Source organism: Atractosteus spatula, chromosome 2 (genome assembly GCF_055471065.1).
Source record: "Atractosteus spatula isolate fAtrSpa1 chromosome 2, fAtrSpa1.hap1, whole genome shotgun sequence".
In the NCBI taxonomy this organism is placed as follows: domain Eukaryota; kingdom Metazoa; phylum Chordata; class Actinopteri; order Semionotiformes; family Lepisosteidae; genus Atractosteus; species Atractosteus spatula.
Window position 1 is genome coordinate 21148794 of NC_142707.1, and position 25099 is coordinate 21173892.

The window sequence follows — 25099 nt, forward strand, 5'->3', positions numbered from 1 at the left end:
AGAAAAAAGAAAATTCAATGAGCACTTGAATCAAAGATAACAATGCCACAAATAAAAAATGAAAGTCTTAAATACTTAACACATAATACAAAGAAACAGGATTAACAGGATTAAAGTACTTTACGAAATGTGTAGACAGAGTGGTCATATACAATGCAATTCTAAGCATAAGACTAAAATACACACTTTGTTGTTAAGGAAACCGCATAGGAATCTGTTCCATACACTGTGGATGACTTGTTGGTTTTAGTATTGGCAAGACGGACCTGTTGAGATAAAACACAGTCATTTTTTTTTATTTTGACTGAAAATTTCATTTTTACTGAGAATGTAAACATCATCACAAATATATGTGTTCAATTAAAATTGCACAAATGTATTACTTGTTATGAAGGACAAAAAATATAGCTAAAATGATGCAAAATGAGATTTTGTTAATAATAATATTTTTGTAGAAAACTTTACAGCACATTTTTAGAGGAAAATAATTATGATTAACAACAAGGCAAATATCCATTTGTCATTTAAATATGGTCTCTTCTTTGGTTTGAAAACTGAACTCAGTTTTCAAAATACTGAAACAATTTTATATTACTGCTGTATCTTAGACTAAACAAAATTGTATCCTCTCAACTACAGTACATTGTAGATATGTATTCCTGCATTACAAATAAGAATCACACTTATGGATCTGTAATTTCTGTGCAGTACATACAATTACTACAAGAAAGGTAACAAATTTGCCACACCTTTCCTTCAGCTAAACCAAAAATAATGGCGTGTTCTGCAGGCCAAAGAAGACAAGTCACAGCACTCTGTAAAAAAGGGATGTCATATACACAATCAAGCATGTTGCCATAATAACCAAGATACAAAATAAAAATCAAAGATTTTTAAAAAAAGGAGGACACATGAAATAAATGACACATTTCAGCCGTGGAGCCTTCTTCAGGTGTTAGCTCACACCTGAAGAAGGCTCCACGGCTGAAATGTTGTGTTTTCTTTCTTCTCTTTTCAGCATGGAATAAACCTATTACTTGTTCCTTTGCAGCCTACGCATGCTGACACAGCTACCCATAATAATGAAATAAATGAATGCTTTGACACTATGTTCTGTTTCTAAGTTGCTCACAAGCTGTTGAAAAGAGATGCAAGCACTTTTTACTGTATCCATCCAGCAATTTTCTAACAACTTCTTTTAATGCAGCGTTACTTGGGAGCCAGAGCCTATCCTGGCAAACAACGGGCGCAAGGCAGGATACACTGGATGGGATGGGGCGGCAGTCCACCGCAGGGCAAACGCACAAACGCACACACTCACATCTAGGGACAGTATTCCCAGAAGCCTATTAACCTACAGTACCAGTACATTTATTTTTTTTTTCTGTGAGGGGAAACTGTACAAACTTTTTCTGTCACTTGTACATCATAAAGACTTTGTTTAAAACAAAAGTACAATTAGGTTGAAGGATAAAGGTACCAATCATAATGCCACACTCAATATCTTTGCATGATTTAAGACATCCAATTTAATGTAAACTTTAAAACTCCAACATTAAGGAGACGTCTTAACATAATACAGCCTTCATATGTAGAACTGTTCAGGGAGAACTGTGAGAACTGAGAACTGTGTTTATTACTTTCACTGATAGTTACTTATATATACATACTGATTTGATCATTCTGTCACCATTACCGTTGAATATTACTATACAGTACGTCTCCTGAAAGCATGGTTAAACTCAAGAAAGTGGATAAAAAAGTTATATTTTACTCACTGTCTGAACAAATTTATTGCAGATGACCTTTTTTTCACCCCTGCAAATAAAAGTACCAAGATGATAAACTACGAGCACACAACGCAAACTATGCAATGAACATGAGAAAAAATCATTATCCTCTAAAAACATTTGAATTAACAATTCTGTATCACTCAGCCCAAAGATCCCATGAATTTAATTTAGAATAAATCTGACTTCAAATGATTAACAGAAATTAAAAACTTACCATTCTTCGCCAATTTTGTAAACATAAATGATGTTATCTGTTTGACCTATGGCAATTTTGGTGGAATCGGGGGAAAATGCCATGGACTTGACAGCGTAGCTTTTCTTTCCATACTGAAATGATGAAAGAAAATTACTGAGAAAACTCTGAGATCTTTTTTTCCCCCTGTATGTGCTATTATGAGTGCTATGAGCATTTTTCTGATGTGGTTTAATATTAGTTGGACATTTGTCACAGTCACTAGTTTTTCACAAAGTAAAATGTATCTCGTCTTCACTGGAATCTCGGAATCCTAACATATTATTCCTCAGAGGTCCTTCCCGTTATCTTTTACTTCAGGTGCCGTTGAGAGACAAAATTACATTTTTTTTTTTTATCATTACACCTAAGTCTTAAGATTTTTTAACCATTAAAAAACATTCATACCACCACTGCTTCTGTAACACACAGCCAAGTAAGTTCATTCACTGAATTAGTAATAATATGAAATGGCTGAGAAGCCAAAACTGCCCTTGAAGATAAGTAACCAAACCCAAAAGGCAGGAAGACAAAAAATATCCATTGAGACCACACTGCAAAACTCTGTCAGATCAGACAGATCGAAGTGGTAGACACATGGATCCGATAATACTACAGAACTCCCAATCTCTCTACCTTTGAATCAGCAGGTTTAGTAGAAAACTTGTCTCTCCTCTCCCCTTGCTCGTCATAAAGCAAGACGACTCTATCCACAGTGCAGACTGCAAACTTCCCATTGTTTGGTGCCCATGCCATGCAAGTCACTTTAGCTGCACCATCCTGTAAAATAAATCGTTACGGTATGTGCAGCAGCGCCGTTCATAATGAAAAATAACACATTTGTGCTTAGTATTATGATAAGGAATAAGCAAATTAAAGGCCTATGTCACAAAATGATTTAATATACGTCTGGGACGATGAACATTCTAAAATGCAGTATTATACACTCAAATATTTCAGCCAAACGGCCACCGATAACTTGTGAACCGGTCATTAGGCCACCATTAATCAAAGCAACGATCTGGTCATATTTATAACTACATCTATAACTAAACGATAACCTCCTTGAAATGAATATACATTTAATTAAGAATCTTTCACATTTGTTATATCTAATCCCTCTAACTAATTAAAATAATATGCAATTTTTAAAAAGCGACTTACTTGAGGAGTTAGAAGTGTCTTTAGGTGTTTTAGTTGCATATCTGATACGACTGTAAAATATCAACAACAGGCCTCCGCAATAATTTGTCTCACTTAAGAGTTGATAAAAAGCAAATGGATATGGATAGTTTTCAGTTTACATTAATTACTGAAAATAATCTCAAATCCGAAAGATTCACTATGCGCTAGAAACATTTTTGTATACACTAGCTTTCACCCTGGTAACCATGTACGCACAAAGCAATGACGAAACACACTGTTCTGACATCACAATTTTGTGTAGTTTGTAAACAGCCTTTCAGCTCTAGTAGGGGTGTGGACGTTTTCTCGAATATCGCAATGCATCAGATGTTTGTAAATATATATTGTGTCGTAAGAATTGTGTGGGAATGTGGTTTAGTGAAAAAAAAATAGATACGAACAGAAAAAAAAAAGAAGTGGAGATGCCGGGGATTGAACCCGGGGCCTCATACATGCAAAGCATGCGCTCTACCACTGAGCTACATCCCCTACTCGTAAATATGGGTTTCAACTCTTGATTAAGAATTGTCTAGAATGATTCTCTTTCAGTCACATAGGTACGCGATATTTTTGGAAGACCACTACCTGTATTGTATCAGTACGTTTTAATATACGTTGAAACAATGTTTTCGCCTGGAAACAATTTTTTTTTGCTTAGTTTTGCTTCGAACAAAATTTAAAATTTTGGTACCTCTCTGAGCAATGTCTACATGCCACAGGCCTGACGGACGGTGGGTGAACTCACTTCCGTGAGAATGAAAATTAAAATTCTCACTTCCTACGCAAGGATGGACTACACATACCACTGACGTGTGTTATACTGTATAGCAGGTCGTGCTGGGGTATATACTAATTATGCGGTGTGGTATTGAACTGCAGCGTTGTTTACACTGTTGTAACTTTTTGTATAAATGGCTATATCTTTGTAATATCTACCTATACGTGTATGGAGGCAAGATTGTTGACTTCAACTTTGTCTTGAACAGTTCATTGACTGCTGCTAGTGTGTAGAGCCAAAAGAATGCAAGAAATAACTCTGGTATTACACCTGAGTGTATGCTAACAAATAAGCTTGCGACTCATGGTAAGCAGAATAGTTCATAATTCAGGAAGATGGATAATGTCATTTATAAAAACAGTATGACCTGCGCTTTCACTGTCATTCCATTCCATATAATGCTGATTCAGGTTTGGTGATCATATTTTTTATTGTCAAACTGAGATTTCCGTTCTGAACCGACTGTGCAGATTTGTCAGAAAAGTGCACTATGGATGCTGATTTTGCTCTCTAGTGGGCTTGGCGTCCTCCAAAATACCCACTGAGGATGAATGACAACTACCAGTTTAAATTAGAAAAAATTCCTGGACTTTGAGAAGACTGCTGTACATGTACTGATCACAAGGACTTGACATTGAGGCCCTGTTTTTGTTTAAGTCATATGATTACAGACATTAGCCAGCATGGAGTTGTTTATTTAGGCTGCATTTGCTACAAAATGCTGAGCACACAATGTGAATTATCATCATCTAAATACTCTTAGGTGTCACCTTCTGATACAGAGGTAACAATAGCCAGACAGTGTCCTTGGATCATAAGCAGAGCTCTGACAATGCACTGTGATAAACTACAGTACCACTGGTGCAGTCTAGTACTGATTGTCAGTGGTGACGACCAGCAAACCGACCCCACAGTCTGTGTACACACTGCAGCTGCTCACCTCTGGATAAAAGAAAATTATGTTAGAAAGAGTCATAAAAAAGGAAATCATAAATTCTAGTTTTTATCTAATGTTTACACACTCAGTAATGGAAAATGCTTGTGTTCAGGTCAAGCGATGTTGAGTTACTATACCAAAATTACCTGTACATAAAGCTTTTGAACCTCTACAATCTATGAAATGCAAGCTTAAGTTGACTTTACTGACAAGGGTTGCTTATTTTCACATATATACTGTGTATAGGAATAACAGATTTTTCTGTGAAGTTTCCCTTACTATCTTTTTGCTTTATATTTAAACACAGTATTGGAGACCCCTTTTGTACTTCTCTGATGTGTTTTTTTGGCAGTGTTATGGTTGAGAGTGTTGTAAGAGCATTGCTTAAGCAGGCTATTTAAAGTTAACTTTTGAATGTCCTCCAGGCATGGGGTTATTCGATGAGCAATGTGACACAACGTGGATTCCTTGGTAAAAATATACCACACATACGCAGACGACAGTACTGGAGCTTAATATTGAGCATGGGAAAACAGTCACGACCCAAATGTTAGATTTTTGTGTTCAGAAAATAATGACATCACGTATCAGGCTGGATTGTCTAAGAAGCCAGGAAAGATTATGACTAAAGGAGTCCATTTGTCATTTTTGCCCTGATCTAAGATCTAAGAGCTTTGTCAAAGAAGTGAAGAAAGCAACACAAGTAAGAGAAGCTCAACTCAAAGGAAGTCTGCAGGGATGCATAACTACATAATTCACTGCATTGAGAGGGTGATGATAAGTCTACAGTCTGTGAAAGAATTTTTCATTTTAATTATTGGGACTGTCTTCTATTTTTTTGAAGCCTTTGCACGACTGTTTATCCAGCCCCCCAGGAAGGATGTGGAAGGGGAGATTGTCCTGGTAACGGGTGCAGCCCAGGGCATTGGGAAGCTCATAGCAGAGCAGCTCGGCCAACTTGGAGCCACCCTGATCCTTTGGGACACAAACTGGGAAGCTCTTCAGATAACCACTAAAGAGCTGCAGGACAGTTTGGATGTCAGAGTTTATGCATACGTCTGTGACTGCAGTCAACGCACAGAGGTCTACAAGGTTGCTGAACAAGTAAGTAGTAGAACTAAAAGTTGTGACAATAAACTGCTTACAAATGACATAACATAATACATAAATTGTGTTTTAACTGACACACCTTTTTGTGGTAATCTGTTTTATTTCAAAAATCAAATGAAAAAAATGTACTGCAATGTGTGAATTTACTTGTTTGACATAAACTCATGCTTTTTTCCCTTAAGCCTTATTAGTTGTAAAACATCTGTAGTAGGTTTAAACGTGAATTACAGCTTTACTTTTACTTATTGAAATTTACATTTTGGACATTACTGTTCAAAGGTTGTCCAAAGTGATAAAAACCCTGTACAGTATGTCATTGGTTTTATTTTTTCTGTTTTTGTGTGGTAAGATGTTTCCTTTTCTGCTATTATGTCAATAGGTGAAACGTGACGTTGGCGATGTATCCATCTTAGTGAACAATGCGGGAATTGTTACAGGAAAGTATAATTTTACTGATGCCCCTGACAATCTTGTGGAAAGAACACTTAAAGTTAATGTGGAAGCTCATTTCTGGGTGAGTGCATTTGGTCAAATAATAACACAAGAAAGATTACAGACAAGCAGAGGTCATTCAGCCCATCTTGGCCAATGCCTGATTAGTAGTTAATTGACTCAAGGATCTTAACCACTTCTTAAAAGAAGTATTGGCTTCAACAATATGGATGGATAGCTTTCTCCATACTCCCACAACCCTTTGTGTAAAGAGGTGGTGCCTGGTCTATATTCTGCATGCACTTCCACATAGTTTCCACTTGTGTCTTCTGGTTCGTATTTCACTGTTTGTTCTGACGAAATCCACCGGGTGGACTTTGTCATTGACTTTGAGGATTTTGAATATTTGTTTCAGGTTCCTTGGTAATCTTCTCTGCCCAAGTCTGGGTATTTAGTATAATGGCGCATTAACTCCAGTTAACAAATGGAGTAAAAGTGCAGAGCAAATTTTATGTTACACTTGCTGCACAAAGCAAATCAAGCCTAAGATTAACACCTTCTTTAACACTTTGGAATATATAAATCCACATAAAGCTAACCTAGATTGTGGTCAAAACCTCAAAACTTACTGGCACTGATGTAATATACAGTAATTGCTACAAACAAACTGTGTAGACAGCTTTTCTTGCAATATATGTGGGATTCCTTTACAAGAGTGAGTGGATTAATTTTGTTTTAAGATAATAATAGAGCTGTGTTGAAACACAGCTAGCATTTTGCTTGCTTTCTTTATAACTACAACTACATGAAGGTGAGTATGATTCTGTTTTAACAAGATCAGATTTGTGACTCTAGGAAAATGGAAAAACAAAAGAAAATACAGCATAGGGAGTTTTGGTATAACAACAGTGAATACATGACACCCAAACTAGTACTAGTTTTACTGGTGAACTAGTAAAGAGACACTCTGATACTACTTTTACTCATATTTTCTCCTTAATTCCATCTTAATTTGTGTGCCACAACTTACTGTACACACAGTATTAACAAATCAATAGTCAGTCATCTACTACTGACTCAGATTGTTCTTTTCTCCAGAGGTCTATGGAGCTTATATAGCCCAGCTAATAAAATAATTGTAAGCTATTTCCTTTTGGCCTCACAAGGCACCTCTTGGCTAGGATCACGGTTGTGTACTTTCTAGTCTCTAGGCCTGAAATGCCTAGGAGGTTCATGTTTTCTTCCTTTTCCTCTTCAGGATCCAAGTCAAAATTTCCTGTATTTTAGAGGGCTCCTACCAGAACCTCTTTAATCAACTTGCCACAGGCCAGTTGGAAACCCCCAGTTCTTGTATTTAAAAACAATATATTTTTTCTATTAATGCACCCTAGGAAGCACTATATTTTCAGACTATCAAGTGACCTAAAGCATGCACAGACTCTGTTGTTCAATGGCACGCTTAATAAGAAGCCATAGCTTATTTTAAACCTTGCCTATGTAGCATCACAATTCTTGATACTTCTGTTACCAATTTTTCTTTCTATCTCCAACTTACAGACATACAAGGCATTTTTACCAGGCATGGTTTCTCAGAACCATGGCCACCTTGTGTGTATAGCTTGCCATGGGGGGCTCTTTGCGATGAATGGTTTAGCAGGCAAGTGAATGCATTTTTCCTCTCATTACTCTCCTGGTGTTTTAGCGTCACAGTCCATCTCAGCTGTATGAAATGTACTAAAAGCAACTTCAGGTCATGAATAACGTGATTTTTTTATTTCGCCTGACACACCTGATTTTTCACTTCATTTTCTATTGGCAAACATAAATATATCCTTGACTGCCACTCTACTTGCTTAGAATACCCATTTGTTGGTCAGATAAGGATTAGCAAACGAGGATTTGAAGTTTAGTCTGTGTTAGTCAGGCAATGCACATCTGATTATATCAGTGCAAAAGATCGTTGTTTTTCCTCTCTAAAATATGCATGTGTTAAGTGGTTTTTAAGGTTATGTCTTGGTTAAAATTATTTTGAGTTCATTAGTCGATAAAGTGTTGTATAGTTTTATATACGTTGTGAGGAGTTGTAAAAGCCTGTCATCAGCAAGAAACTAGAAACTCCAATGAGATTTTACTTTTACATCTGAATAATGCAGCAGTAGAAATACTGTACATGGGATTGCAGCAGATCTACAACAACGTCCTCTTGAATTTGGAAATATCAGGCATTGTTGAGTGCAAAGTAATGGATAACCTCATAGATGTTACTGTGCAAAGCAAATTGTGTTTGAAAGGATCGGGCTCTGCAGACCAAGCACTTAGCCTTGACTCAGAGAAGCTTAGCAGACTAACGATAATGAGAAAAAGTTACTAACAGAGAGCAAATGATAAACAGTGGAAAAGAGGAAGTAGAAAGGGAGTGGGACTCGGAGGTAGAGGACAGGATGTGCTTAACTAGACTCCTGAAATATGATAACAAATAGTGAAAAACAATAATTAGAATAAATAGCCTTTTGTAAAATGAATTGCGTTTTTGATGCAAAAAAGGTGTACGTACATAAGCAGTTGCGTCGTCTTTAGAATCTGAGAGTTGGTTTAATGGATGCCCTGTCTCTGAGATTCTCTCGCATTGAGTGAGAGTGAAAAAAGCGGGCTCTGTTGAACTCCCTCTATCAAGGCTCTGATTTCTGGTAATGAATTTAACATAATAATCAATGTTTAAGCAAACGCAGGAACAAGTGGCATGTCAAGTTTTAATATACAGTGGTGTGAAAAAGTGTTTGCCCCCTTCCTGATTTCTTATTTTTTTGCATGTTTGTCACACTGAAATGTTTCAGATCATCAAACAAATTGAAATATTAGACAAAGATAACACAAGTAAACACAAAATGCAGTTTTTAAATGAAGGTTTTTATTATTAAGGGGAAAAAAATCCAAACCTACATGGCCCTATGTGAAAAAGTGATTGCCCCCCCTGTTAAAACATAAATCAACTGTGGTTTATCACATCTTTGGAAAGCTGAGTTCAATTTCTCTAGCCACACCCAGGCCTGATTACTGCCACACCTGTTCTCAATCAAGAAATCACTTAAATAGGACCTGCCTGACAAAGTGAAGTAGACCAAAAGATCCTCAAAAGCTAGACATCATGCTGCGATCCAAAGAAATTCAGGAACAAATGAGAAACAGGGTAACTGAGATTTATCAGTCTGGAAAAGGTTATAAAGCCATGTCTAAAGCTTTGGGACTCCAGCGAACCACAGTGAGAGCCATTATCCACAAATGGTGAAAACATGGAACAGTGGTGAACCTTCCCAGGAGTGGCCGGCCATAAGAAAGAGACTGGGCAAAAATGGCCTGCATGGCAGAGTTCCAAGACGAAAACCACTGCTGAGCAAAAAGAACATAAAGGCTCGTCTCAGTTTTGCCAGAAAACATCTTGATGATCCCCAAGACTTTTGGGAAAATACTCTGTGGACTGATGAGACAAAAGCTGAACTTTTTGGAAGGTGTGTGTCCCATTACATCTGGCGTAAAAGTAACACAGCATTTCAGAAAAGGAACATCATACCAACAGTAAAATATGGTGGTGGTAGTGTGATGGTCTGGGGCTGTTTTGCTGCTTCAGGACCTGGAAGACTTGCTGTGGTAAATGGAACCATGAATTCTGCTGTCTACCAAAAAATCCTGAAGGAGAATGTCCGGCCATCTGTTCATGACCTCAAGCTGAAGCGCACTTGGGTTCTGCAGCAGGACAATGATCCAAAACACACCAGCAAGTCCACCTCTGAATGGCTTAAGAAAAACAAAATGAAGACTTTGGAGTGACCTAGTCAAAGTCCTCACCTGAATCCGATTGAGATGTTGTGGCATGACCTTAAAAAAGCGGTTAAGGCTCGAAAACCCTCCAATGTGGCTGAATTACAACAATTCTGCAAAGATGAGTGGGCCAAAATTCCTCCACAGCGCTGTAAAAGACTCATTGCCAGTTATCGCAAACGCTTGATTGCAGTTGTTGCTGCTAAGGGTGGCCCAACCAGTTATTAGGTTTAGGGGGCAATCACTTTTTCACACAGGGCCATGTAGGTTTGGATTTTTTTTTCCCTTAATAATAAAAACCTTCATTTAAAAACTGCATTTTGTGTTAACTTGTGTTATCTTTGTCTAATATTTCAATTTGTTTGATGATCTGAAACATTTCAGTGTGACAAACATGCAAAAAAATAAGAAATCAGGAAGGGGGCAAACACTTTTTCACACCACTGTAGGTATACAGTACATGGACAGATTGGACATTGTGTAGGAGCAGGAAAGTGATGGAGCAGGAAATTTCAGTGTAGTGCAGGCAGTCCTGCACAATTGGACTGGCATCATGCCATTATATTAAGGCTGGTAATATATACTAAAATTAGCCAGCAGCCATATCACCCTGCAACTCACAACTGACAACCCAGTGAAGTTTAGCAGGTGTGAGCCTGATCAGTACCTGAATGGGAGATGTCCTAGGAAAAGCTAAGGTTGCTGCTGGAAAAGGTGTTAGTGGGGCCAGTAGGGGGCGCGCACCCTGCAGTCTGTGTGGGTTCTAATGCCCTAGTATAGGGACAGGGACACTATACTATAAAATGGCGCCGTCCTTCGGATGAGATGTAAAACCGAGGTCCTGACTCTCTATGGTCAATAAAAATCCCAGGGTGTTTCCTGAAAAGAGTAGGTGTGTTACCTTGGCATCCTGGCCAAATTTCCTATTGGCCTGTAGCAATCATGGCCTCCTACTAATCCCCATCTGTAAATTGGCTTTAGAACTCTGTTCTCCTCCAGTGTTAGCTAATGTGCGGTGAGCATACTGGTGCACTGTGGCTGCCGTAGCATCATCCAGCTGCACATTGGGAATCCCCATTACCTGTAGTGTAAGTGCTTTGAGTAGAGTGTCTGGAAAAGTGCTATATACAGTAAGTGTAAGCAATTGTTATTATTATTATTATTATTATTATTAAAATGGAGATTCCCAGCACTGAGCTCCTGAGCTTCCACACACCTGCTGGCTCTACTAAATTGAATCCTTAATCAATAACATGTTGCTTGCTAGGAACATTTGCAGGGTTTTTTTTCTGAAAATTTGGAGCTTTTGCATTAAAACACAACCTCTAACATGTCTATGGGTGGAAAGAGTTTAAGAGTTCTTATTATTCGGTCATTTGAGGGTTCAATTATGTGACTGACAGCTCAGTTAAAAAGAAAACCAGCTTTACTATTGTTTTGAAACCACATCACTACAACAAAACAGGGAATTTGAAAATAACATTTTGTAACCTGAACTGATGTTTGATTTATTCACAGATTATTGTGCAAGCAGGTTTGCTGCTGTAGGTTTTGCAGAATCAATTGCTTTGGAGCTCCTGGTTCTGAGGAAAGAAGGCATTAAAACAACTATTGTATGCCCTTACCTGATCAATACGACCATGTTTGCAGGCTGCCAGACGAAGTAAGTTATGAGTGTGTTCTGAATGCGAGCATTAGTAAAGAAATTGAAAAAAAATGCTAATTTATAGTGTATGCCATGAGGTTATAAATGCTTATCATGTCTTCCTTTTGTTCTTTGAAGGTGGCCTTCATTCCTGCCAATTATGGATAAGCACAAAGCTGCTGAGGAGATCGTTGATGCAATCCTCAGAGAGAAAATGTATTTACTGCTACCTTGCAGTTTGTACTTTCTGATGGCCCTGAAAAGGTAATGATGAAATACATCAACATAGCTGTGTATCATTATTGCACATGGAGTCAGTGTAGTTAAGAATAAAGGCTAGAGTCACTCTACTGTTGACATGAATTATGCCTTTAACTAAGGCAAATTGTAACCTGACCTGTTTATATTTGTATGAACATCCTTTCAAGGTTAGGGTGGGAGTCAAGAGCAGCAGTCAGAGTGAATTATGGGAGTGAATATTAATGAGCTATTTGGTAAATCAATTGGATGAACAACTAGTTAATATTCTTACTTTTGATTTACATCTAATTGTTCTTAGTGTGCCTATGATTAATTTGTTTTAACTATCTTTACATATATAGTAACTGAAACTAAAAACATTATTATTTCTACTTTGTTTCAGTTTTATGCCAGCCAAACTTGGGATCATATTTATTAATTTCTTTGGGGGTTTGGACTTAATGGATAAATTCAGAGGCATCCCTGTATCACCACCAGAAAGCTACAGAGAACCTGAAACACAGACACAGTTTCCAAAGCAGAACTGCACCCTTGAGGAAACATGGACAACAGAGTATAACTAGACAACAAAAACCTGTCAAGGGAATATGAGCATCTATATTTTAACTGAATTGTTTTTTTTAGATAGTGCTTCATAAAGAATACAGTTGCGAAATAAAGAGTAATCAAGACACTGTCATGTATAACTGAGGAGAATTGAAAATGGTCGATTAATAAATTTTATTTCTTCAAATGATGAAATTTGGGCACTGTTATCATGGAATTAAACAGAATAGCTGTCATATGTAAAAACCGACATCAAATGAAGTTTAATATAAATTATTTTTGGGATTGTAATAAATCAGGATTTTGTGTGGTCAATTTGTATGGTCATTCAGTTTGCCCATAGCTCACATGCAATGTCTATAGCAGGATATATACGACAGATGTACACTGCCTAAAGCAAAAGGAACCTAAAGAATATGGTGTTAAAGGGTGAATTTCCCCAAATGTGAACAGAAAGAATGGATAAATGTAAATAGCTATTTTATATCTTATATCTTCTGTTTGTTCACGTTTTGTTTGTTCTATTTTATATCTTCTGTTTGAGGCAAGCTCATGGCTTCAGTTTCAGCAGAAAACACAGCAATGATCATTTCCTTCCCAGCTGTCCATCCTATGACATCCTAACTGTTGTCACTACTTAGTACTGCCTCTTTGCTCCCTCATTCAGTTCTATTCAGTTAACAATAGTAAGAGTAAACACCATCTGAATCACAAACTGGAGGTCTCCCAGTCTTGCTTAATTTCTGAGATCTGACAAGAACAGTCTACAGACTGGTAATGTTGCTGTCTTAAATTATGATGATAACGTGCGATTTCAATTGAACACCAATTTACCATTAAGATTCAGATTTTCCGTTCTGGTACCTTGAAAACAATAATGTTCTGTGATTATGCTTCAGCTGTTAAGAGTCCCGTTGAATTTTATTATTTAATAAACCGTAATCTCTGACAACCTGTTCTCTCCTCCTATTCCAAATCACGTAGTCACGAGGTAGGGCGACGCACAGATACAAGCACTGTGTGATTGGAAAGAGAGGTCCCACACTGTTGTGGCTGCCGAGTGGTGCAGTGTGGGCTCCGGGTTACCTATCACAATCTGGAAACTTTCTTCAGAACTCATATCGTTTTCCGGTATTGTACGTTTAACAGTTATTAGTTGTTTCGCATTTATTCGCAACCGATTTCCACTCTGGAAGCGAAATACTAAGCCTCCAGATTATACAGTACGCAGTGTGGTTGTTCACGTGGAGTCTTGCAGAGCTGCAAAGTCGGATGCACGTTTAGGCCAGACAGGGTTGGCTAATTGCGCATATTATTTAAAACAATACTTACGGCGAAATCGGGATTTAGGATCTGAAGACAGTATTTAGAACAACAGACGACATATAGAACAATGACAGCGAAAATGGCTTCCCTCGTGTTGGAAGACGGTACAGTTTTTAAAGGCCGCCTTTTTGGATCGCAAACTTCAGTGTCTGGTGAAGTTGGTAAGTCACTGTCTGGTTGTATTGTTTTCTCTTTTAAGGGGGATGGGTTTTACGTAGGATGTAAAAGGGTGTACGTCTAAAAAAGGTTAAGTAAGTGCAGCATAGAACATGTATTGCATTGTATATAATTAAGGGTTACTACTGGGCAGAGTCTTACTTTTGAGAACCCGTTTTTTAACTGCAAAAATAGTTGAAATAGTGCTCCAGTCATATCGCAGTTCAGTTTTCGCGCTGCAAGTTTAAATGTGCTCTGTGAACAGCACAAAGGGACTGTTCCGCAGTCTTAAAATACTTTATGGAAAGAACTATGGAGTACTTGATAATATGGCGAATTGATAATAAAGAGAGTATCGCTGGCGTGGAAACTGGTATAAAACACTGTATCGGATGCAATGCTAATTACATTTAGTAATACAAAATCGTGCCATATTGTCTTTTAAAATTGCATAATATTTTGTTTTTTTTTAACCAACGAGACAACGCTTTGATAAATATCCCCCAAAATTTTGAAGTGAGTAGCATGTCCACTTTGTGACAAAGAATTAACAACAGTCTCATCGTTTCTTGTAAATTTGCTTGATTGCTCTTTGTGGCCATCCTTTGAACGCATTTTGAAGGTGGGCGACTCTGGGATCTATAAATCAAAAGTTTTCGCTGGAAGTTTATTGCATCATTCCTCTGTACCACATGTGCTTGTTGGTTTAGGTTAGGGCTACCAGTTGCAGCTGGTAACTAAATGGGCAGAGCCCTCTTATAGTAAGGTAACTGAAACTATAATTAAAATAGAAAGATAACATGCTTTCCTGTTTCACATGTGCTCCTTTTAATTTCTGTACTGCCTGATGCCGGTTCTCAATCCAGGGGTTCCCAGCCCTTGGCCTCGGGGAACATTGTGTCTTGTGGTTTGTGCTTCACAGGCTAATTGATTTCAATTTTCTGTTTGGGCATAAATGTCAATCTTCCTTCAGCCCTTAAAAGGTTTAAAGGGATCTGTACTTGGAATTAACCATTTATCAATTTTCTTAGTTTCCGAACTGCCCTATTTAAGGTTTTTCCTGACTTGTACCCTGTTGGTGCTCTGCAATATGAAATATGCTCACTGTGGAAGTGGCTGATATAGTGCAATTCCAATTTGTCTTTTGGTCATGGTGGCCAACTAGTAAGAGCTGGAATGATGAGCAAGTCGGGGAGAGGCTGGGTAAAATCTTGTTTTTACACAGGATAAAGGTTGTTGGAGGTTGAATAGTTTTAATCAATGTTTTTGAAGCTGTTGGAAACTGTATCCTTGAAGAAGGGTGTTTTTGAAACTCTGGACTGACTGAAGAAACAAGTTAAAAGTCTAAGCAAGCAAGCAAGCAGATCAATCAAGTTATCGGTTAGCCCTTGAGATAAGACGGGACCACTGGAATTTACGAAGACATGAAATCTAGGAGACAGTTCTCCAGGACTAGGAGTGAATATCTCTGACCTTTGGCAATTGGAATAATCTCCATATGTTACCTCAGGGTGTTTCAGCTTTGGATGTGGAGGGCCAGTGTATCTGCATGGATTTACTCCGTCTCGGCTCTTCACAACCAAAACCAGGCTGTTGGTGTAATTGGACTACTTTGCCATCTTCTCCCAGCTTTTGAAGATTTTAAAGACATAGAAGAAGGGTTCCCAATCCTGGTGTTGGAGGCCCACACACACACACACGTGCTGGTTTTTGTTCGACCCATTCCCTCTTACACCTTAAACCCCTAAAGGATTCAAAAATAGGAATAATTCTAACTCTGACTGTTCTCAACTCTTAAATAAGTTTGAAGTTACCATTTACATGTTGGAGGTTGCCATATTGTATTTCATAAGTGTCAACAGTTTCATTCAAGAAACTTGTCAGTCCTTTTAATGCTTTAATAAGGTCATTCATCTTGGCTGTTATGAAAATCAGCAGGTGTGTGGGGCTCCGGAATGGGGATTTAGGTCCTCTGACCTAGAAACCTGCAGATTCCCTGGCATTTTCTATAATACACGTAACAGGTTTATTCCACGCTGAAAAGAAAAGAATTAAACGCAACGTTTCGGCTGAGAGGCCTTCTTCAGGTGTGTGAGAAGGCTTCACAGCCAAAACATTGCATTTCCTTTCTTTTCTTTTCAGCATGGAATAAACCCATTACCTGTTCCTTTGCAGCCTACGCATGCTGACGCAGCTACCCACCTGAGCTATTTTATATAATAGCCACATACTGCATGTGGTGTGTGGCAGAGCACGATGGTGCCTGTGGTGATGAGTTCTGGTCCTGGTGACACACATGCTGGTCCATGTATCTGCTCCAAGACTGGGAGCTCATGGCCTAGCTCTTTCCAAACAATTTCCATGGAAGGGTAGAGAAAAAAAAAACAGGTCTGACCAGAAAGAGATGGGAACACTTTGGCCATTTTAGGTTGTGCATGGTGTTGTGAAAGATTATTTTAATAAATGGGCAAGGCCTCAAGACATTCAATGAGCATGTTTGTAAACACCCAGCACAATATATACTCTAACAAATACAAGGTAACTGATGTCCCAAATGAAAATTAGCAACAAATAAGCAAGGTATTGAAGAAGCTAGCTTTAATGCATTGTACAGTATGCATTTCTGCCAACTGGCACTGAGTTAAGGTCAAGATTATATTGGAATTTTGCTTGTTTTAAATGCAGCATTAAGATACAGTAATATTTTCTGTCTGTAACAGTTCTAAGGTTGTAGGGTTTAAGTATAACATAGGTAATGTTATAATCTCTGTAACGTTATAATGTCAAATTCCAATATCTCGACCTTACTTTAGTGTTAGTTGGCAGAAATGCATACTGTACAATGCATTAAATATAGGTTCTGGGTAGGGATATGTAGTTATTTCTCAAGCTTTGCATCTCGAGGAAGGTGAGGTTGCACTACCAATTTTACAACTTTCCTCATTTAAAAATTAAAGGCATCTTTATTTTTCTGATTTCCTATGATTATTTCAGTGAATAATTTCTTTAGATTCTCTGTCAGATGTTTGTGTGGGCACTTACTGTGAACTTGTAAAAGTGAGCTCTTTTTTCATGTATTACACAACTCTTGATTCCTTTCCAATGCCACGTACACACTGTGGAGCTTCTTCAGTATGACCTGGGACCTTTTGTTTATTTGAAGGTAGGATTTGTCCGTTAAATAAAAATTCTGTTCTTCCTTGTCGATTACTGGATTTTAGTAGTCACTTTAGACCTAGGTGATCTAGTGGTTTTGAGAATTGCCTTGGTGCAATGTGGCTCTCAATGTGGAGCAGTTGTTGGTGTTTAGTCAAATAGCCCCCCTGTTGAAATGTAGAAAGTGAGTAAAAAAAAAAACTGAACTCCAGGAACTTGCTGGCATGGATGTTATGACTACATAGCAGATAGCTTGTGACTTGGACATCTGCCACCTCCGCCAGCATGACAGAAGAAAAAAATTCCCTGTTCCATAGAATCAGATTGAGTCCAGTTTTGCTTCTTGTCCCTTCTTCTTCATCATTCATCTAAGATGCTTCTGATTTAGTAAGAGTTTGACAGTGTTGTCCCATGCCTTTCCTGATTAATCTTCAGTGTTTTTATTTATGTTACACTCTGGTGTTTTTTCTGTGTTGTCTGTAGCCTAAATTATAAATGTAGGTCCCTTAGAACTCTACCAGTAAACAAGTTCCCTTGAATTTTTGATTTAGTAATAGTATCTTGTTTATTCCTTGTAGAATAACTGTATTACTGTTCTTGATGTTTACAATGACAAAAAAAACAGGTTTAAATTAAAAAATAATTTTAAGATAAACGTAAAAATCCCTATAGTATTATTCGGATTTAATGGTGAAAATCATTCCAGGAGTCGGTAAGGAGCACTGCATAGTTAACAACACAATGCACTGTTTTGCGCAAAGTGTTGTGAGAGTCTGGAACAAGATGCTGAAACCATGTTGTTTCTTACAAGATGGATTAAATCCTTGAATCATGTATCTACTAAAAACCACATGAGCCAGGTAGGCCAAATGGCCTTCTGTGATTTGCAGACCTGCTTCTTCTTATCTTCATTCTTAAAAAGGAGATTGGGTTACCTGTAAACATTATTACAGTCCCTGATGCTGTTTTTTGTAATTGTCTAAATTAGTCTGATTTATTTTTGTGGCTCTTAGGAAGAATGCCAAAATAAGCAAAGCTGATACATAATAATACATTGTTAATGCTTCCTAATTAAAGAGAAAAGATGGATCCCTTGCCATATGACTGAATTACTCAGCACAACTGTAGGTGGAAATGTAGGACACTCCTGTAGGGTGTTCTGTGCCTTCCTAATGAAGGTAATAGTCCTGCAGGGGAGGGATCCTCTTTCATGTCTGACTTTATTTTTATTTTGGAGTTTTTTTTAAACTGATTAAAAGGAATTTTGAAACTACCAAAAGAGGGGAAAACTGTTTTTCTTCAGTGCTTATATTTGAGACTAATTCCTTCTTTTCCCCAGTGTTCCAAACTGGCATGGTTGGCTATCCGGAAGCACTGACAGATCCGTCTTACAAATCTCAAATTCTCACTCTCACATACCCGCCGGTTGGCAACTATGGCATCCCGAAGGATGAAGAGGAAGACTCTGGCCTTAGCAAGGTATGTGGGGAATTTGGAACGCTCAAGCTAACATCTGCTAACCAATGAATAGCACATATTTTCTAATATGAATGTTCAGTAACTGACGGAAGCATACTTCATCTTTATGTGTCAGAATTGAATTTAAAAAATAAATCTTTCAGTGGTACCATTTGTGGTGCTGTCAGGTTTACTTAGTTGCTGATCTCTGGTGAACTTGTCAAGTAAGATTCTGTTCCTTACTGAGAAGGTGTAGCATTTTAAGTAATTTTTTCCGCTTTGTTATAGAGTAGTTCTAAACTGCTCTTTTCATATCTTAATTGCAATAACCGTGTTGTTTTGGTGTTTAACCTGCAGTGGTTTGAGTCTTCTAAAATCCATGTTGCTGCCCTTATTGTTGGGGAGGTTTCCTGGAACCCAAGTCACTGGAGCTCTGCTATGTCTCTGGACCAATGGTTGAAAGAGCAAGGAATTCCTGGGCTTGAAGGTACGTTGACCCCAAAGTAGCAGACTTTACAGAAACATTTTGGTTATTTGTTACTTGTAATACGTCAATCTGCTGATTAAAACCAAAAACAATAGGCAGTTTGACTTCTGATTTAATAATGGTAATTAGTACCACAGGCTGGAAACATGAGGTCCCTGTAAGGTCTCTGAAGTCTGGTATACATGTTGTAACCTGTTCACTCAGGTTACAGGGTGCAGAGTTCAAGATTATTCTATTCTAAAGTCTTCTGTGCTGCCTGTTAGTACATCCCTAAGAGGTGTGTACCAGGGAATGAGGTTTTTTATAATTCAGGATGCTAATGTCATGAGAAGTCAAACAAAACACATTTAGGATTTTCTATATGCAATTTGACATACAAATGAGGAAAACGGAGGTAAATGCCATCAAGGATTTTCAGTGGTATAGGGAAAGTTAGTAGACAGAATGCAGGTTATTCCCAGAAATCTGGTCATCAAGTTGGTGTGCAGTGTTGGCAAATCAGGTTTAAACTAAATGAGTTAGACGGGCAGAGTGGACCGCTTTTATTTGTGAACTTTGTTATAAATGTGACACCGGGACCAGGTATTTTTTCCTGTTGACACCAGAAGTTTGTTTTCTTATGTAAGTCCTACAAGGAAAGGAAGAATGGTCTATTAAAGATTTATCATCCTTTATAATTTTGGGCTTTTATCTAGACTGACTATTACAGTTCGTTTTGGGCCACTAAACTGCACCTTTCAATCTTCTTTCTTTGAAACACTATGATTTTGTTTACAGTTCATATCCAGAAATGGTGCATTAACAAAGCAATAAATATTAATAAAAAATGCCCAAGATAAGAGATTTTGTTCTCCAGAAAGTCTTCTTTGAATATGTAAATTCTTGTGTATGCTTTTATCTGCTGCAGGAGTGGACACCAGGAGTCTGACCAAAAAGATTCGTGAGAAGGGGACCATGCTGGGGAAGCTTGTGTTGGAGGGAACACCAGTTGAGAACATTCCATTTGACAACCCAGACACAAGGAACCTCGTCAAAGAAGTCTCTATGAAGGTAATTGCATTTTTTTGAAGTAATCACCAAGAAGTTGGCAAATCAGGTTGACTAGTGACAGGCTGGTCCCAAGGGACAGGTGGGAGTGATGGTGATGGAGGCTCATTGTGGTACAAATATTTAAAGAGGATATCATTACTAGCTATATTTTTTTAGGATAAAGTGATATCTTAGTTTAAAACTACTAAACATCTTTAATCTTCAGCAAAGGTGCCTATGGGGGACTTGTTAGATGTATTTAAAAGTGTGAAAGACAATGATGAGATCAACCCAGAGGCCTACTTGAGTATCACTCTGGAAATAAAGAGCAGTGCATTTGGGACAGGAAACATCACACAGGATCGTAGGGATCTGGAAAATTCTGAACGTTCTTGTTGCTGAAGAGTCACTAGGAGCCTTCAGTAAGTTGCTGGATGATGTTCTTCAATTGGCAAGATGTTAGTAAATCGAGAAAGATGGACCAGATTGTGTCGTCATGTCTAACTTATTTTTCAGGGGCTGAATGAAGTGCCACTTCAAACAGTTTACACTTTACATGTAGTAAAGATATTCTATGCTGCTCTCAAACATGGCTGAGCTTAAAATCAAACTAGACTAGACCTTCTCCACATGACTTTTCTTGGCTTGTCATAGGGGTGGAGGTCACACCTGTGTTTATTGACTGGCTGAGTCGCCTAGGAAAGTGGTGTGGTCCTGTAATTAGTTATGGCAGGGCAGGTAGGCCACCCTGCCCCTAGCTGCACAAATAAAAAGCATGGCCCGAGTTTCAAGCGTATACGAATATTTAATCTGTGACGTATAGTACTAAAAGCAGCTTTTAAAATAAAGTTGGCTTAGACCAGTCTAGCCCTGCAGTGTTTTAGTTCAATTATAATTATTATAATAATTTATAAATTATAAAATGTGGGGTCTGTATTGCGTACATGGAGAACATGAAGTTCTGAAAACTGTGCTGTGAAGTAGTGAAATTTGGTAAAAATAAAAAATGGGACCTTTCAGAATGTTCTTGTGGACATTGAAGAGCTTTGTGTTGATCTTTTCACACATGATGAGTTGCTCACTATCTTTGGACATGGAGCTGATGAAGTGTGCTCTGGTCGTCTGTGCTGTCAGTCTGAGAGATCATGAAGAATATGTATAACATTTGTTTTTTCAAACTTTATAAATATGCATATTAATAATCTAAGCGTTGTCTGAAGTAGTCCCATTCAAGACTTACTCTTGAGCATTATTAACATTAACTACTTTTCAAACAGACACTGTTGAATTATTCCCCTTTGTTTATTCCGGTTAATTCTTTTTGTGTTGAGTACTTAAACATTTTGACTTCTGATTTTAAGGATTATTTTTTTTCTTTTCTCGGTCTCCATAATGAGACTTGTATGTAAACGGGTTCTTAAGTCCACGTTTTATTTCTCGCTTTGTATCTCAAGACGTTAGTTATTTGTCGACTGTTTTTGCTCCCTTGTCAACAGGAGCCCAAGGTATTCAACCCCACTGGCGATGTCAGGATCACTGCGGTGGACTGTGGCATTAAGCACAATCAGATCCGCTGCCTGTGTCAAAGGGGGGCCTGTGTGACGGTGGTGCCCTGGGACTACCCATTGGACAGCAAAGGTCAGTGAAGTCTTGACCAATCTGTATCCTAACCTGTCATGCTTCATCAAGCGACATTCTCCATTGGGGCTGTTCCATTGCCAGCATTGTTGATTGAGTGGAAGGGCTCTTAGAGTTCCTTTGCTCTCATTGCACTCCAGTGTGTTTACTGGTATATATTCCAGCCTGCTTTTTGACAGTGACTGCATTCATCCATCAAATTCTGGCTTGTCTTTATAGGGAAGTTTCTTTTCTTTTTTTAAAGCCAGACATGCTTTGTAGGCAAACGGATGAATTCATGAAGTGTCACTGGATTTCCTAATATGCCTGGCACTAATGCCTTTTTTATGTTTCTCATGATTCCTGTCTTTACCTTTGACACTTGCTGTCCTGACAGTCGATAAGGGACACAGTATGAGGCTGTACTGGTGGTGCAGTTTAAATTCTGTTTCATAAGCATAATCTGCTACTGTTCAATAGGAAGAGAGTGATGTGAATGTCACATTGGAACATCTTGGAAGCCTTTGGCAGTTTATTTGAATACACTGTGGCTTATTAAAAAGTTGCGGCAGAATACTACCAGGTTAACTTGGTGCCCATTAAGCTTTGACAGCATCCTTCATAATCTCCCACATTTTGAATTTTCAGGAAGGTAGTTGAATGTCAGGAATATATAGTTATTTTAATGTACAATATAAGCATGTTTGTTTAACTTTTATTGATCTACCAGTTAGAAGTTACCAATGATAGGCTGTGAAACAAGAAATCAAATGTACTTTTTAATAGTTATTTGCATTGAAATATTATTTGTTTTAACACATTTATGTGCAGAACAGAATTGGGAACAGCAATCAACAGTTTTGTTATCAGAAAAACCTTTATACTCAATTGAAGATATATACTCCGAATTGTATTTAAAATAACCTGCTAAAGCATTAATAAAGAAACTACATATTATGAATAATAAACTAGTGTTACATATTGAATATTCTCACTGAAAGCAGTGGCTAGATTAGTTGCTGTTCTGCCAGAGCTGTTTCAACCTATTTAATGCAAAACATCCTTTTCACTTTTCCCCCCAGACTTTGATGGTTTGTTCCTCAGTAATGGTCCTGGAGATCCGGTGTTTTGCAAAGAGACGATTGAGAATGTGAAGAAGGTTGTGTTCCAAGAGAATCCCAAGCCTGTGTTTGGGATCTGTCTGGGCCACCAGATCCTGTCTCTTGTCATTGGAGCCAAGACCTACAAAATGAAGTGAGTTTCTTCTTTTGTAACCCTTTTTATGGAGGAAATATTACCAATAGCAACAGGCTGTCAGGATGGTAGAGGTGTGCTGAATGACTAAATATATGAACACATGCTCTTATTGATTTATATACAAGTAATTTGAGTAATTTTATTTTTATTTACGGTAAAAAAACAAAAATCAAGACACCCCCCACTCGATACTAGATGGTATGCTGTAATATTATCTCTCCTGTACTGGTCTAGTTGTCTTGCTTGTCTTTTGGACTTGACCTAAATGGGAAGAGAAAACTCAGTTAAATATAGATGTTTTTCTTTTTTTTTGACTCAGAAAGTGCCACTTTGGTTAGTTTATAACTGGACAAAAATATGCATCACGTTTCATGAGGTAGTTAACGTACAAGTAGAGGACAAAAAATGGAAATGCCTGAGTAATTGAAGGGAACCAAGTATCTTGAAAACAAGGGTTGCCTATAAGTTTGGCTAGCATAAGAGCTCCTCAGGAAAGAGAAACATTGGGCAGAAGACCATGCTCCAGGATCATGATATCCATGCAGTAATGAGGAGGGCAGCTCAAGTAAAAAAAAAATGAACAGGAATAAACTTGCCCAGATGTAACACTGTAGGAAATTTTGCTATTGGTATTTTAAATACCAATACAAAACTCCTGCTTTATCAGTTTTAATTTAACCATGAAAGAGTGCTACTGTTGCCAAAGCTGGTATCTAAAGTAGAGAATGATTTGCTGTGGACTGACATGGTGCCTGTCGGGTGGGTATCTGAAGTAGGGATGCACCGATATGGAATGTCTGGGCCGATAACAATAACCAATAATTAACAGCTTGTTGTGGCCGATACAGATTCTGATAACCGATAAATTTGACTTTTATACATTTTAAAACAAGTTCAGACTATAATCCACCGTTGATGTGTAATGAGGGTGTAAGAAAGCTGAAACTCTGTAAATTGTAATGACGGGTTTTCCAATGACTAGAGTAGTAGTATAGAAACTCATTACTTTGTTTCCTCCTTGCTGTACTTTGGCTGAAAGTTTGTTGCAAATTGCAATTCTGTTGTCCTCTGCTACAATGGTGAAAAAGTTCCACCACGCCGACATTTTTACTCTGCAGCAACTGTACTGTACGCAGTCTAGTGCGTCAGTGCATGCACATAAAAAAAGCCAGTTGCGCAAACAAAAATAGGGCGCTGCATTATCGGTTCTAATTATCGTCTGTAATTCCAATATCAGGAAGATAATAGGAAAATATAATTATTTATTGGAGAACAATATAACGGCCTCCGATACATTGTGCACCTCTAATCTGAAGATATCAAGCCCTCGACACCTATGGGTCTCACCTTCCTTTAAATCAGGTGTTGGGTTAAATTGTGTAGAACTGCTTATCACAGCACGTCTGTTACTAGTCTGTTGTTTTTCATTGAATCTTGGCATAGGTATTTTCACTCAAGGTCATATAATTCTCCTCTCCCTATAAAACAGACGTCCAGTTCACCCGAGTTCTTTCTGGAACTTGTTTTTTCAGTATTGAAAGACAGTAAAGTGTATTTATATAGATATAAATACTAAGCAAAAAGAAAATTTTTGCTAATTTTTAAACTAAGAAAAAAGTGACCTAAAGAGAATGTTTAGTTTACCTCAAATAACACATTACTTTTTCCAGCTCAGTAGCATATACCCATTTTCAGTTATACATGCAAGGGCATCAGAGTTTACTACCAGTAAGCACTGCTGTTTTTTTTGTGTTTAAATTTGCAGTTGGCAGCAAGGAACAGTAGGAAATGGGGCATTGCCAGCATTATACAACCCCTTGTTTTGGCCAGATTTCGCAGCCTGTTGGCAAGAGGGGCAGTGTCAGTCGAAGCACTGTA

At 38.0% G+C, this 25099-nt stretch overlaps 3 protein-coding genes and 1 non-coding gene across 7 annotated transcripts in view; 2 read left to right on the top strand and 2 right to left on the bottom strand.

The window, feature by feature from the left end:
* Positions 1-3294, bottom strand: part of ift172 (intraflagellar transport 172) — a 49989-nt gene extending 46695 nt beyond the window's left edge. Inside the window, exons 1-6 of the mRNA XM_088909632.1 lie at positions 3190-3294; positions 2662-2805; positions 2008-2120; positions 1779-1818; positions 750-815; positions 187-266 (exon numbers count right to left, since the gene is read on the bottom strand). Coding sequence (XP_088765758.1) covers positions 187-266; positions 750-815; positions 1779-1818; positions 2008-2120; positions 2662-2805; positions 3190-3228 — 482 coding nt within the window. The 5' untranslated portion in view covers positions 3229-3294. The remainder of the gene's footprint in view (positions 1-186; positions 267-749; positions 816-1778; positions 1819-2007; positions 2121-2661; positions 2806-3189) is intronic.
* A 333-nt stretch (positions 3295-3627) lies between these two features.
* trnaa-ugc (transfer RNA alanine (anticodon UGC)) lies at positions 3628-3699 on the bottom strand. Its single transcript has one exon. It is a non-coding gene; the product is annotated as a tRNA-Ala (tRNA).
* Positions 3700-5402: 1703 nt separating this feature from the next.
* Positions 5403-13043, top strand: LOC148839433 (epidermal retinol dehydrogenase 2). The gene is made up of 6 exons (XM_088930044.1): positions 5403-6029; positions 6415-6549; positions 8025-8124; positions 11802-11946; positions 12067-12192; positions 12572-13043. The coding sequence occupies exons 1-6, from the start codon at positions 5664-5666 to the stop codon at positions 12750-12752; spliced, it is 1053 nt and encodes a 350-aa protein (XP_088786170.1). The 5' UTR covers positions 5403-5663; the 3' UTR covers positions 12753-13043.
* Positions 13044-13773: 730 nt separating this feature from the next.
* Positions 13774-25099, top strand: part of cad (carbamoyl-phosphate synthetase 2, aspartate transcarbamylase, and dihydroorotase) — a 50096-nt gene continuing 38770 nt past the window's right edge. For all 4 annotated transcript variants that reach the window (XM_088930004.1, XM_088930013.1, XM_088930022.1 and 1 more), the window contains exons 1-6: positions 13774-14222; positions 18713-18852; positions 19189-19318; positions 20226-20368; positions 21844-21985; positions 23047-23218. In XM_088930004.1, coding sequence (XP_088786130.1) covers positions 14129-14222; positions 18713-18852; positions 19189-19318; positions 20226-20368; positions 21844-21985; positions 23047-23218 — 821 coding nt within the window. In that variant the 5' untranslated portion in view covers positions 13774-14128. The remainder of the gene's footprint in view (positions 14223-18712; positions 18853-19188; positions 19319-20225; positions 20369-21843; positions 21986-23046; positions 23219-25099) is intronic.